The 15,283-nt window shown below is 44.8% G+C and overlaps 1 protein-coding gene across 9 annotated transcripts in view; it reads right to left on the bottom strand.

Annotated features, from left to right (window-relative positions):
• The window catches only part of RAB3B (RAB3B, member RAS oncogene family), a 97,393-nt gene that overhangs the window by 71,482 nt on the left and 10,628 nt on the right, over nucleotides 1-15,283 (bottom strand). For 7 of the 9 annotated variants that reach the window (XM_029618706.1, XM_029618702.1, XM_029618701.1 and 4 more), the window contains one exon: nucleotides 4,291-4,350. The exons of the other annotated variants lie outside the window; for them this stretch is intronic. In XM_029618706.1, the coding sequence (XP_029474566.1) occupies nucleotides 4,291-4,350 (60 nt within the window). The remainder of the gene's footprint in view (nucleotides 1-4,290; nucleotides 4,351-15,283) is intronic. 9 annotated transcript variants of the gene reach the window in all.

Here is a 15,283-nt window from a genome sequence, read left to right as displayed (position 1 = left end):
CGACTTCAGTTCTGCCAGGACGTGCTGAAAGGCAACAGCACATTTTTTTTCCCCTTGCAGTGGAATTTTGAATGCTGGTGTTTCGTTGACGAATTGCTGTGCCAACGGTGCTAACTGGGGGAGAGGCTCTCGGAGGCTGGGCAAGCGCGCCTCCGATGATATTTACAAGAGAGAGTTAGAATGCATGGCACGGAATGAAAAATGTGGACCTATCAGGCATCTCAGAGAGCTGGTGGAAGGAAGGGGATAACCCATGGGACACTGCGATACCAGGAAACAAATTACATCGAAATAACGGGCCGGGTCAAATTGTTGGAGGGGTGGCACTATATGTTAAGGATGGCATAGAATCAAACAGGATGAAAATCCTGCAGGAAACAAAATGCACTATGGGATCTCTACAGATGGAAATTCCCTGTGTGATGGGGAAAAGTACAGCTGTGGGGGTGCACTGCCTTCCGCCTGGCCAGGATGAAGAGAGAGTGAAATGCTAACAGGAACTACCAAAGCTAGCCAATTAAGCAACATAATAATAACGGGAGATTACAATTTCCCCCAATACTGACTGGGTAAATGTCTTGTTGGGACATGCTAGGGAGGTAAAGCTCTAGATGCCATAGATGCCTGCTTCATGGAGCAGCTAGCCGTGGCACTGAAGCGAGGAGGGGCGGGGGAATACTCTGCATCTAATTCTCTGTCCGATGCAGGTTCTGGTGCAAGAGGTAACCATGACGGGGCCTCTTAGTAATAGTGTTCATAAGGTGATCAAATTTAACAATCACTGAAGGGAGGACATTAAGGAGGCTATAATAAAATGAAGAAATTAGAAGAAAAAAACTAAAGGAAGCAGTTATAAGGCATGGATGCTGTTTATATCAGGGTGTACTGCCCATGTTGTAACCCCAGGGAAAGACGTGGGACTGGATGCAGGTGGAGCAGGAGTCTTCTGTCTATACCTGCCACCTTTCCCTTCAGTTGAGCCCTCAGGTGCTGGTGGCTGGCAGGAATTAGAGACAGGGTATTCACACTAACAGAATGCACCCATAGGAGCAGGGCTAAGCTGCAAGACCAAACAAGAAAGCACCCACTAATCCAAGAGAATCTAGGATTCAAAAGGAACAGAACAGGACAAGGCAAAACAGAATATATGGCCTGAAAGAAGGGGCAATGTATGGCCTCAGATTAGGGCCAGGCAAAACCAAAGGCAGGCTTGGAACTAAGACTACCAAACACGAGACCAAAACAGGGCTGCATCTGGGACCAGATCTGAAACTAAGCTGTGGCAATGTGCATAATGCGAGGGTAGATTATATCTGAGGCAGCACAGGAACAGCATGGCTGCCAGCAGGATGAGCAAACAGAGCCGGAAGGACCTACCAGAGTAGCAAAACAGCAGGCCACATTGCTGGAAGGACTAGGCAGACATTCCACAAGGTCCACCGAGGACCTCTACTGGCAGGAGGGAAGAAATGAAACAAAGGACTATTAACTGTACTTACGATCTGGAGCACACACCTGATGCAGATAAGAGATCGCGTGTCTCCATAGCAGGCCCTAAACTGTGCAACTGACCACCAGATACAATACGACTGATTCCAGAAAGAAAAATATTCAAACATGAACTAAAAACTTGGCTTTTAAAAATGCTTATAATCTAACTGAAATTCTATCAGAATGTTATGCCAAAAGATCTTATATCTAAATAAATTCTATCTGAATGCAGAGTTAATAACAAGAACGAAAAAAACCAATATCAAGTTACAAGAGAACAAAGTAGCTCATGACAACTCCCCTACAACCATGGAAATTACTAAACAGAATCCCCATCCTACTAACCTATTGCCCCCATCCTCAGTTGGGACTTATAAGAACATCACCCTAGATTCATATGACCCACTTGAGTTCCCCCAATGTATATATCATATACCAAAATGTATATTACAAAAATATGTGTTATATCAATCCGTGTTACACCATAATATGTAGTGACTTAAAGGACGATTGTTACTTTTGTAAACCGTGGTGATCTTCACTTGGAATGACAGTATATAAAATAACTAAATAAATAAAATAAATCACTCAACAGGTCCTCAGAGTTTTAAAACATCATCTTGGAAGCCTAGACAAGATATACTCTAGCATTAGAAAAGGTAGAAAGCAGACCAAACAACTGCCAACATGGTTAAATGGAGAGGTGCAAAAGGCTATTAAAGGCAAAAGGACATCTTTCAAAAGCTGGAAAATGGAGCTAAATGAAGAAAATAGGAACGAGCATAAGTACTGGCAAGTTAGATATAAAGCATTAATAAGGCAGGCCAAAAGAGAATTTGCAAAAAAGCCTGCCAGAGAGGTCTAAAAACCAAAATAAACTTTTTCAAGCATATTCAAAACCTGTGTCAGAGTCATTTGGATTGCTAGATGAATAAGAGTTAAAAGGGCAGTCAGAAAAGACAAGATCATAGCATAGAAACTAAATGAACTCTTTGCTTCGGTCTTTACTAAGGATGGTATAGGGGAGAGATCTAGGTCAGACATTCTTTGAAGGTGATGAATCAGAGAAACTGAAGCAAATCATAGTGAACCGGGAAAATGTAATAGTTTTCGGCACGTGCCGAAAACGCCGAGAGAAACCATGTTGGATATATAAAAACAAGCCCTTGAGAAAGGACATTATCTAGTCCGAAACACAGCACTGTGTCTGGGCAAGGAGATCACAACATGTGGGCAAGGAGAAGGCTATAAATTTAAAAACTGCAACAAATTACAATACCTTACAGAGAGTTCGGAGTGAACATGAAGATTGTATCATCATCAGAATTGGAATCTAAGATAAGTTGAAGTTTTCATAGATCATGGACATATTTTAATATCACAGGTGATGAAGTATAGAAAAATATAAAAAAAGAATTTGAGGTGATAATATTGACCTATGATTATAAATAATGCAGAGTGCAAAATTGCGAAGAAGCATAACACAATGATGCCTATTATGATGGTCAAAGATCTCTAGCGTTCTAAGTTCTGTGAAGTAGGGAAAGCAGTCATTCAGTGTTGTACATTTATTAGACCGACTATTCCCACAATAAAAAAAAGGGGGCCGTGTAGCATCAAGAGTTATAGATGTTCTTACGTATGCCTTTCTTCTTGGTCTTACAAATGTGTTAGATTTGTTTTAAGGGGTTAATGGCCACGTGGGCAAGGGTGAACTGAGGGCTGGATTTTAAAAGCCCTGCGCACGTAAATCTGGCCAGATTTACGCGCGCCGGCGCACCTATTTTGCATAGGCCGCCGGCGCACGCAGAGCCCAGGGACACGCGTAAGTCCCGGGGCACCTGCCCGGGGGCGTGGCCGAGGCCCCCAGACCAGCCCCTGGTCGGGTGATGGCGCGCAGATTTACGCCTGCTTTCGGCAGGCGTAAATCTGGCAACAAAGGTAGGGGGGGGGGGGGTGGAAAGAAAGTTCCCCTGAGGCCGCTCCGATTTCGGAGTGGCCTTGGAGGGAACAGGCGGCGCGCGCAAGTTGCACAAATGTGCACCCCCTTGCTCGCCGACCCCGGATTTTATAAGATACGCGCGTATCTTATAAAATCCAGCGTACTTTTGTTCGCGCCTGGTACGCAAACAAAAGTACGCGCTCGCACAAATATATAAAATCTACCCCATATAGTGCATGTGGATTTTTAAGAGGCTGACCAGGAAATTAAAGAGTCATGGGATAGGAGGCAATGTCCAGTTGCGGACCGGTAACTGGCTAAAAGACAGGAAACAGAGTAGGACTGAATAGTCATTTTTCTCATTGCAGAAAGGTTAAGAGTGGAGTGCCGCAGGGATCTGTACTAGGACCACTGCTTTTTAATACATGTACAAGTGATCTGGAAAAGGGAATGAGAGGGAGTGATAAGTGAGGTTATCAAATCACAAGCTGATTGTGAGGCACTGCAAGAGAACCGTGCGTGACAGAGGAACCTGGGCATCTAAATGGCAAATGAAATTTAGTACGGACACGGGCAAAGTGATGCATATAGGGAAGAGTAATCCAAACTATGGCACACGATGCTGGGTTCCCTATCAGGTGTTGTCAGCCAGGAAAGGTATCTTGTGGACATCTCGTCACCGTGCGCAGCGGTGATCAATAAGGCAAACAGAATGTTAGATATACTAGAGAAGAAAAATGAGAATATCATAATGCCTCTGTAAGAACATAAGAGGTCGCCTTACTCGGTCAGAGCGAGGGGCCATCAAGCCCAGCCTCCTGTTTCCAACAACAGTGACCAATCCAGGCTACAATCACCTGGCACGTATCCATTGTGCAATCACATCTCGAACATCGTGTGCGGTTCTGGACATCCCACTGAAAAAAAAAAAGATATATTGGAACTAGGAAAGCAGGGCAACCAAAATGATAGAGGGGATGGAACAGCTGCCCTATGAGGGAAGGCTACACAGGTTTAGGGGCACTCCAGGCTGGAGAAGACTGCTGAGAGAAGCTATGTCAAAAGTCTATTAAATCATGAGTGGGGCGAAACAAGTAAAACTTGGAATGGTTATTTACCCTTTGCAATGGTGCTAGGAATAGAGGACACCTTTTACCATGAAGCTAGTAGGCAGCACATTTAAAACAAAACAGAGAAAGTACTTTTTCCACTCCGCCCACAATTTAAGTGTGGAATTTGTGGCCAGAGAATGGGGTGAAGGCAGTTAGCATAGCAGGGTTTAAAAAAGGTTCCAGACACGTTCCTGGAGGAGAAGCTCATAAACCACTATTAGGAAAAAAAGAAACTTAAGACATGGCTCTTTCGGCAAACCTTTCCTGACTAGTCTCTCTTTTATGCCTCTATGATGCCCACTTCTCCACCCTTAGGAACCCCTGCCCTCCCGATCCCTTTTCCCTGCTCGATCCTGCTCAGTCCCTGGTACTCTTTGCTTCTCTCTACAGCCCTAATTTTCGAAATGCTCAAAACAGCCCCTCTGCCTGGAATACTTTTTTCCTCATTACAGAGATAATCTCTTGAAATGTCATTTAGTCTGATACAGCATCTTCCACCTTAGTCACTACTTTCCATATGTGCCCCTTCAGTCGTTTTGCTGAAGTTGTGTTACGTACACCTCGTTATATTCTTGATACGTTTTGTTGTTGCTTTTGAACTGTTCCTTCTGTGCTTCACTATGTTGCCCCATCCCTTTTCCCTGTTATTATGTAATTTCACTTCTTTTGTTATAATGTGAACCGGCGTGATGTACCTTTACGAACACCGGTATAAAAAAGCTAATAAATAAATAAAATTAGCCATGTAGACTTGGGAAAGCCATTGGAAAGTATTTTGCTCCTGAGATTCTGCTACGGATTGGCATCCACCCAGCTGGGGTATCCTAGATCTGCTCCAGCCACCTGCGTGAAATGCAACAATTTCATATATGAAGCAGACACCTCTTTAGTTTTCAGTGTTACCAGCCCTTTAAACTTTCATCATCTCTATAAAACTAAAATTCTCTGAAGACGTGAGAAAACCACTAACCAGCAACACCGAGAAACTATTAACAGCGCTGTTTCATGTATCCACCGACAGCAGGAGGCTGCCTTCAGTCACTGCTTTCCGCTAAGCATCTTCCATTTGTCTGCCCAGGAGCTGAAGATGCTTGTTAACCTTTCACTACACAGCTGTGTGTTGGATTATCGCTTCAATAAAAGGCACACCTGGTGCCCAAAATAGGAAGCTAGTCCTTTTCATGGATAATTAACATCTCCGGGACAACAGAGGGCCCGGAATGCACCACTTGTTATGAAAGAGTTCAACCCAACCGAGAAGAGACACGCGCACCCTCTGTAAATACAAGACACACACACACACACTGTCCAAACAAGATGAGAAATTTGCTTCATCTGTGCCTCTCAGCAGCCTGGTGACTCATGAGCAGATGAGATGTGGTGATTTTCGGCTCGGTCAATGGAGAAATTCTCATGGTAATGTCAGAAGGCGCTAGCATTAAGGACCATGGAAGGAAGGGAGGCACAGAAGACGGCAGCTGGTGAGAGAGAGAGAGAGAGAGATATGCAGTCATTCGTGGGAGATTCTCTGGTTCCCTAGCCCCACCGGTACTCGTGGCCAGAAACTGGGTCGTCACAGGCACTGTTCCCTCTAAGCTGCGCACACAGGTCGTGAGCACTGCACACACACAGCAAACCACAGTGCGCAGAAGAAATCCCAATATTCATAGCACTCTACTGGCTCACCGTGCACTAATTTAAACAGCTTATACAAAAAAAAAAAAGTGTCCTTCAAAATTTTGAGGGAACATTGGTTGCAGGGAAAGGAGGTCTGGTGTGTTGGTGCTGGAGCTGGTGCTGGAGCAAACATCTGGAGCCTGGAGTTGGAACCACAAGAAGGAGCAGAGTTTTGCTGCTGTAGGAGCGCGAGAGAGCTCACCTCACCAGAGGGTTTCGGTAGCCTTCTGGTTGCTGGGAACAATTTGCTGGTTCTCGCCAATCCCTATTAACTTGGTTTCCCCAGGACTGGAAGTCTAGTTCAGAGGGAGTGGCCACCACACTCCCATCTTGATTCTTTATGGTCCTTGGCCCTGCATCCTTCTCGGTCGCTAGGATTCTGCCCCTTCATCTCCCAGCTGTCACTGGTTTGAACTCCACCAACACCTTCCCCAGACATCACCTCCCGCCTCCAGGGTTGACCGGGTGCCTGGGGCCTGGCTTCTAGGGGTATCAATTAGGAAAGGCTCGCACTCTGTCTAGCACATTATTTTCCACTGGCTCCTAAAAGTGTTCTTCTGGCCTATTGACTTTCTATCAGTCAAGATATAAAGCTTGTTCTTCACCCTCTGGAATCCAGAATAGCTTGACTAGATGTTCTCTCTTTATTTACAAAGATATTTTGCCCAATACTTGCTTCTGGCAGGTTACAAGATACAAAAAAAAAAGACAAACCCACCACACAAAATCAATAATAAAACAAACAACAGTCCTGGGGCTGGATTTCTTTGCTTCGGTGTTTACTGAAGAGGATGTTGGGGAGGTACCCGTAATGGAGAAGGTTTTCATGGGTAATGATTCAGATGGACTGAATCAAATCACGGTGAACCTAGAAGATGTGGTAGGCCTGATTGACAAACTGAAGAGTAGTAAATCACCTGGACCGGATGGTATATACCCCAGAGTTCTGAAGGAACTAAAAAATGAAATTTCAGACCTATTAGTAAAAATTTGTAACTTATCATTAAAATCATCCATTGTACCTGAAGACTGGAGGATAGCAAATGTAACCCCAATATTTAAAAAGGGCTCCAGGGGCGATCCGGGAAACTACAGACCGGTTAGCCTGACTTCAGTGCCAGGAAAAATAGTGGAAAGTGTTCTAAACATCAAAATCACAGAACATATAGAAAGACATGGTTTAATGGAACAAAGTCAGCATGGCTTTACCCAGGGCAAGTCTTGCCTCACAAATCTGCTTCACTTTTTTGAAGGAGTTAATAAACATGTGGATAAAGGTGAACCGGTAGATATAGTATACTTGGATTTTCAGAAGGCGTTTGACAAAGTTCCTCATGAGAGGCTTCTAGGAAAAGTAAAAAGTCATGGGATAGGTGGCGATGTCCTTTCGTGGATTGCAAACTGGCTAAAAGACAGGAAACAGAGAGTAGGATTAAATGGGCAATTTTCTCAGTGGAAGGGAGTGGACAGTGGAGTGCCTCAGGGATCTGTATTGGGACCCTTACTGTTCAATATATTTATAAATGATCTGGAAAGAAATACGACGAGTGAGATAATCAAATTTGCAGATGACACAAAATTGTGCAGAGTAGTTAAATCACAAGCAGATTGTGATAAATTGCAGGAAGACCTTGTGAGACTGGAAAATTGGGCATCCAAATGGCAGATGAAATTTAATGTGGATAAGTGCAAGGTGATGCATATAGGGAAAAATAACCCATGCTATAATTACACGATGTTGGGTTCCATATTAGGTGCTACAACCCAAGAAAGAGATCTAGGTGTCATAGTGGATAACACATTGAAATCGTCGGTTCAGTGTGCTGCGGCAGTCAAAAAAGCAAACAGAATGTTGGGAATTATTAGAAAAGGAATGATGAATAAAACGGAAAATGTCATAATGCCTCTGTATCGCTCCATGGTGAGACCGCACCTTGAATACTGTGTACAATTCTGGTCGCCGCATCTCAAAAAAGATATAATTGCGATGGAGAAGGTACAGAGAAGGGCTACCAAAATGATAAGGGGAATGGAACAACTCCCCTATGAGGAAAGACTAAAGAGGTTAGGACTTTTCAGCTTGGAGAAGAGACGACTGAGGGGGGATATGATAGAGGTGTTTAAAATCATGAGAGGTCTAGAACGGGTAGATGTGAATCGGTTATTTACTCTTTCGGATAGTAGAAGGACTAGGGGACACTCCATGAAGTTAGCATGGGGCACATTTAAAAACTAATCGGAGAAAGTTCTTTTTTACTCAACGCACAATTAAACTCTGGAATTTGTTGCCAGAGAATTTGGTTTGTGCAGTTAGTATAGCTGTGTTTAAAAAAGGATTGGATAAGTTCTTGGAGGAGAAGTCCATTACCTGCTATTAAGTTCACTTAGAGAATAGCCACTGCCATTAACAATGGTTACATGGAATAGACTTAGTTTTTGGGTACTTGCCAGGTTCTTATGGCCTGGATTGGCCACTGTTGGAAACAGGATGCTGGGCTTGATGGACCCTTGGTCTGACCCAGTATGGCATTTTCTTATGTTCTTATGTTCTTATGGATAGGGAGAGGAGGATTCTGCATACATCCTGGGAAGGGCTTCTAAATGATGCAGGAAATCAGGATGGATTCCCAAAAGCCAGGTTGTTCTAGGCTTGGTGACTTGGTGGATGATGATCACAGGCATCAGTGGTCCAGCTTTCTGCAAGGTCATCCTGATCGTAGATTCTTGGTGGCCTGCCACACCTTCTGGCTCTTCTCTTTTGCAGCTGGCCTGTTTATAGGCTGACCTTTAAAGCATCTAATCGATTCACGAGTGTCTTCTGGACACTGCCCAGGGCTGCAGGAACTGAAGAGCTGGGGGTTTACCAGCAGGTGGTATTTGGGATGGATGGTGGAACCTGCAGTGTGCAAAAACTGGAGTGGGAGAGAGGTGTGCTCAGTGTTAGGAACTGCACCCATATTTTGAAGAATTTCTGGACTTTAGGGAACGGAGGAGATTCATGATTATACTTGAGAGCTGAACACTTGAAAACCCATAGCACACATACATGATTCCACCTTAAAAAACTTTAGAAAAAAAAAAAAAAGTGTGACATTTTGTTCCGATGTTTGTATTACCTTGGAGGATTAAGCTCCCTTTAAAAAACTGCCCTCATTTAAGTTTGCACACACACACATACCTTTTTTTTTTTTTTTTTTTTTATTCTTTAGCAGGAATGCTACCCAGTCATCCTGGTGGTAACCGAGGAAGCATTGTAGGTGGTAAGCGGTGGAAGCGCAGGGCTGGATGCCCAACACCTGACCTGCAGTCCGTGACCATGGCCATCTGCATTGGCTCTAGGAAGGGGGGGGGGGTAGGAGGGGTTTCACGGGGATGGCTGCCGAGCTGCAGTCACGCAGTTGTCAGTCCAAATACACAGGTCTGTAAATGCATCATTCACTTTGGGGGGAGAGGGGCTTAGTCAAGCATTTCATTTTTTATTTCATCCCCAAGGCCCCTTCAGAACTGGTGCCACCGAGCCGGCTTATGCCACTCTGTGTCAGCTGACAAAACTGGGAAGCGCGTGCAACTAACTATTCTGTTCCTGGTTTCGGGCACAGCGAGGGTCGTCAACAGTTCCAGAAAACGCCGCAGTGCTTCCCTGGCAAGGGGCTTTCATGCTCTAGAAGGGAGCAAGTCCAGTTTAACGCTTTCCTCGGGAGACGATTGATCACTAAGCTCCATCTTCGTCCTGTTGTTGGCGTAGTTCTGGGGGGATAACCCGCGAAGCGCGATCGACACTCAGTCACAGAGAGCCAAAGCAGTTCCCGTCAGCCGCTTAAACATTCAGATACTGAAAGGGGAGGGTCGCAGATCTATCTGCCCAAACTGGGACCACAGACCACCTCGGCACCTTGTTCCCAGCCTGCAGCTGAAGAATTTGCTGTCCTAATGTCCAGTTTTCATGGCCAGTGTGGTGACCTTCTCCCACAGGGTTTCTACTACCTGCACTGACCTTCCATGCAGGCACTGGCAGGGGTGGTGGAATGAGGCTCTCAGCAAAGTCTCAGTTTCCTAGCCATGCCAGTATTCCTAGGCAGGAGTCGGTTTGTCTCAGGGAAAAAAAAAAAAAAAAAGGAGGTCTAGTGTTTTGATGCTGGACCTGGAGCCAGAACCACGACAAGGAGCAGAACCTCGCCACTGCAGGAAAGTTTTCACCTCACTAGAGGGCATGGGTAGCACTCTGGTTGCTGAAAGCTACTTCCTGATTCCCTTCACCACCTTTAAACCTAACTCTGGCAACTGGCTTCACTGGGTGCAGTGGCCACAATACCCACTTCTCAGTCCCTCACGGCCCCTGGCCCTTCTGGCTTCCAACTTGCCAGTTCGCTCTCTCTGGGGCTGTGGGGCACTTCATTTCCCAGCTACCACCAGTTCGAAGCCCGTCAGCAACTTCCCCTGACAAAAATTCATTAGGAAAGACAAAACAATTCTAGCAAACTCACATGAAAAAACACTTTCTGAAAAAAAATAAAAGATTTTTATGACAATATACTTGGACGATTGTTTCTGAATAAAATGCTCTGTCTGTTTAAGAATCAAGCACTTGGGACTGCTTGAACAGCACCATGTGACATGCACCAAATTCATTCAGTGCACAGAACTCAACATGTGGCATCAGCCAATAGCAAGGCCCCTTTAAAATGTTCTGATGACATCACAGGCTGCTAAACAAAGAAAAATGTGCCCTTTTGCTTGTCAAACGGCAGGCATGCATATTCTCTTTGTTATCTGAGTGAAGTATTTTATCCACAATCTTCCTTGTTAAAAATCCATCCTCTGAAGCTGCCCGCACTCACATTCCTCCTTCCCGAGTTATTTTTATTACGGCTTTGTTGACAGTGGTGTGTTAACAGGCCTCAGCCGCCTGCTAGAATGCACAAGCTGTCACAACGCATTTCTTAATAAAAACGCGTGATTCCAGTTCCTCTCGGATCACTCCACTATGATTCAGGAACAAAAGTTACAAAAAAAAAAAAAAAAAAAAGGGAGTGATGGTCCTAGATATAGCAAGAATGCAAGAAATGCACAGGACCTGCAAATCTCACACACATTGGATTATAGACATAGATTACTTATAGCAGAAAGAAGGCTGTAAAATTCTATATATTTTCCAATACGAGGCTGAAGCCAGACCTAGGACTTAAAGGAGCATCAATGCTACCAATCCCAATATGCCAAAGGTAGAGTTTTGTTTTTTTTGTTTTAATTGCACTGCTTCTTCCTTTGGTCTTATCCCTAGATCTTTTTTTTGTGTGTGTGTGCTCCATAGGTTTTATTTCTCTCACATTTGGACTTGCTTGGAACACAAATCTGTGTACTTTTTGATATCAGCCACAACCCAGCCCCAAGCCCCCTCATCTCACACAACACACAATCAGGCCAATACAGTACTGTGCGCTCCAGTGGCGTGCACTGTTAACCCGCGATTGGTCGCTCTAGCTTTACCCTTTATTCAATAAAAACTGCTTTTCTGTGCACTCTCCGACTTAATATCATGGCGATATTAAGTCGGAGGTCCCGAAAGTTAAAAAAAGTAAAAAAGAAAAAAAACATTTTGAAATAGGCACACGGCTCGAAAACCGGATGCTCAATTTTGCCAGCGTCCAATTTCTGAACCCGTGGCTGTCAGCGGGCTCGAGAACAGACGCCGGCAAAATTGAGTGTCAGCTGTCAAACCCGCTGACAGCCGCCGCTCCTGTCCAAAAAGAGGCGCTAGGGACGAGCTAGTGTCCCTAGCGCCTCTTTTTACCGCCGGCCCTAATTTAAATAAATTAAATTACTGTATCGCGCGCACAGGAGAGTGTCCTGTGCGTGCGCTGGGAGAGTGAGCGCTCGCCCGCTCTCCCGTGATTTTTACTGTATCGGCCCGAATGTTGGGAAACCGTCCAACCCTGAGCCCACTTCTCATCTCCTCATGCTATGTTCGTGCTCTGAGGATTCAGGACCAGCCTGATGGCCGCACGGGGCAGCGATGATGATCAGCAAAGCCGCACCTCAATATGTTTATACTCCTAACTGTGGGAGTGGCCAAATAGAATGATCTTTCAAAAAACACAAATATTTCCTCAGGCATGGGAGTGAAAAAAAAAAAAAAAAAGATTCAGAGCTGAAACAAAGCAGCTACTTAATTATTTTATACCAAAATGAACTATTTTACTAGTACTGCAACCTTCAAACTGTTCCACAACCTGCAATGCACACACAGAATGAGCAATGCAGGAGAAGTAATTACGCCGAAGAGAGCTCAGAAACCCAAAGGACCTCGTCCTTATTTATAACATATGCTGCTCCAGTCCCATAAGACCACTCGAGGGCAAATGAGGTGAAAAATAAAACTAAGGGAACACATGCAGCAAACTCCAAGTCCTCTACAATCGAAGAAGAAAGGAATAGAAAAAAAAAAAAAAGTATAAAAGGACTCACCAGGACCGAGACGTGATGCACAGACAATCTAGAGAGCTCCCACAGGTTTTCAAAGCAGTAACACAACCAAAAATTGCTTAAATATCTCAGTCTGTTACAGCCGCCACTCAACCATTTGACTAAAATGAAATAAAAGGAGTCACAACCCGAAGATGGTTCCTTCTTGAGCTTTTGAGAATAAGAACTTGTACAATATGGGGGTAGGGTGGTGTTAACACCTGCCAACTAATACCACTAGAAACATAAAACTAGACCCATGCCAAACATAAGAACATACTGAGTCAGACCGAGAGTCCATTAAGCCCAGCATCCTGTTTCCAACAGTGGTCAATCCAGGTCACAAATACCTAGCAAGATCCCAAACACTAGACAGATCCTATGCTACTAACGCGCAGGGATACGTAGTAGCTTTCCTCCAAGTCTACCTGAGTAATAACAGTTTATGGACTTCTCCAGGAACTTGGTCAAACCTTTTTTTAAACCCATCTACACTAAGGGGCGGATTTTCAGAGCCCTGCTCGCGTAAATCCGCCCAAAACCGGGCGGATTTACGCGAGCAGGGCCCTGCGCGCCGGGAAGCCTATTTTACATAGGCCTCCCGGCGCGCGCAGAGCCCCGGGACTCGCGTAAGTCCCGGGGTTTTCGGAGTGGGCGTGTCGGGAGGCGTGTCGGGGGGTGGGGCCGGAGCGCGCGGCGTTGCGGGGGCGTGTCGGCAGCGTTTTGGGGGCGGGTACGGGGGCATGGCTACGGCCCGGGGGCGTGGCCGCGCCCTCCGTACCCGCTCCCAGGTCGCGGCCCGGCGCGCAGGAGGCCCGCTGGCGCGCGGGGATTTACGCCTCCCTCCGGGAGGCGTAAATCCCCCGACAAAGGTAGGATGGGGGGTTAGACAGGGGCGGGCGGGTGGGTTAGGTAGGGGAAGGGAGGGGAAGGTGAGGGGAGGGCAAAGGAAAGTTCCCTTCTAGGCCGCTCCGATTTCGGAGCGGCCTAGGAGGGAACGGGGGTAGGCTGCGCGGCTCGGCGCGCGCAGGCTATACGAAATCGATAGCCTTGCGCGCGCCGATCCAGGATTTTAGCCGATACGCGCGACTACGCGCGTATCTACTAAAATCCAGCGTACTTTTGTTTGCGCCTGGAGCGCAAACAAAAGTAGGCTGTTCGCGCTCGTCTGAAAATCTACCCCTAACTGCCTTTACCACATCCTCCAGCAATGAATTCCAGAGCTTAATTGTGCATTGAGTGAAAAAGAATTTTCTCCGATTTGTTTTAAAATGTGCTACGTACTAACTTTATGGAGTATCTCCATGTCTTTATTTTTTGAAAGAGTAAATAACCAATTCACATTTACCCATCCTATTCCACTCATGATTTTATAGACCTCTATCATATCTCCCCTCAGCCATCTCTTCTCCAACCTGAACAGCCCTAACCTCTTTAGCCTTTCTTCAAAGGAGAGCCATTCCATCCCAGTTATCATTTTGGTCACTCGTCTGTACCTTTTCCAGGTCAACTATATCTTTTTTGATATGTGGCGACTAAAATTGCACAAAATACTCTAGATGCAGTCTCACCATGGAGCAATACAGAGGAATTATAAAATTCTCCAATTTATTTTCCATTCTTTTCCTAATAATTCCTAACGTTCTGTTTGCTTTTTTGACCACCGCTGCACACTAAGCCAAGGATTTCAAAATATTATCCACAATGACACCCAGATTCTTTTCCTAGGTGGTAACTCCTAAGATGAAACCTATCATCTAACTACAGTGTGGGTTACTTTTTCCCAATATGCATCACTTTGCACTTGTGTACTTTAAATTTCATCTGGCATTAGGATGCCCAGTCTTGCAATGCCCTCCTGTAGTTTCTTACAATCCACTTGGAATAATATTGTGTCATCTGCAAATTTGATCACTTCACTCCCTTTTCCAGATCATTTACAAATATATCAAAAAGCACTGGTCCCAGTACAAATCCCTGTGGTACTCCATTGTTTACCTTTTTCTACCGAGAAAACTGACCTACACTCTGTTTCCTGTCTTTTAACCAGTTTGCAATCCATAATAGGACATCGCATCCTATCCCATGACTTTTTAATTTTCTCAGGAGTCTCTCATAAGGGACTTTGTCAAATACCTTCTGAAAATCCAAATACACTATATCTACCAGCTCATCATTATCCACTAGTAATAGATCTGCGATTTAATTTTTTAGTTCTTTTAGAACTCTGGGATGTAAACTATCTGGTCCAGGCAATTTGCTATTCTTTAATTTGCCTTAGTTCATCATCCAGGTTCAAAGTGATTTGTTTCAATTCTTCCACATCATCACTATTAACACCATTTACAGCACCAATATCTCCCCAACATCTTTTTCAATAAACACCAAAGCAAAGAATTAATCTTTCCACTGTAGCTTTATCTTCCCTAAGTGCTGCTATAATCCCTCGATCATCTAACAATCCAACCAACTCCTTCACAGGCTTCCTGCTTCCAATATAATTTTTAAAAGTTTGTATTTTAAGTTTTTGCTTCTATAGCAAGCTTTTAAATTATTTTTTGCCTGCCTTATCAATGTTTTACATCTAACTTGCCAAAGA

This window comes from Rhinatrema bivittatum, chromosome 10 (genome assembly GCF_901001135.1).
Source record: "Rhinatrema bivittatum chromosome 10, aRhiBiv1.1, whole genome shotgun sequence".
NCBI lineage: Eukaryota > Metazoa > Chordata > Amphibia > Gymnophiona > Rhinatrematidae > Rhinatrema > Rhinatrema bivittatum.
This window is presented reverse-complemented; position numbering and strand designations above follow the sequence as displayed.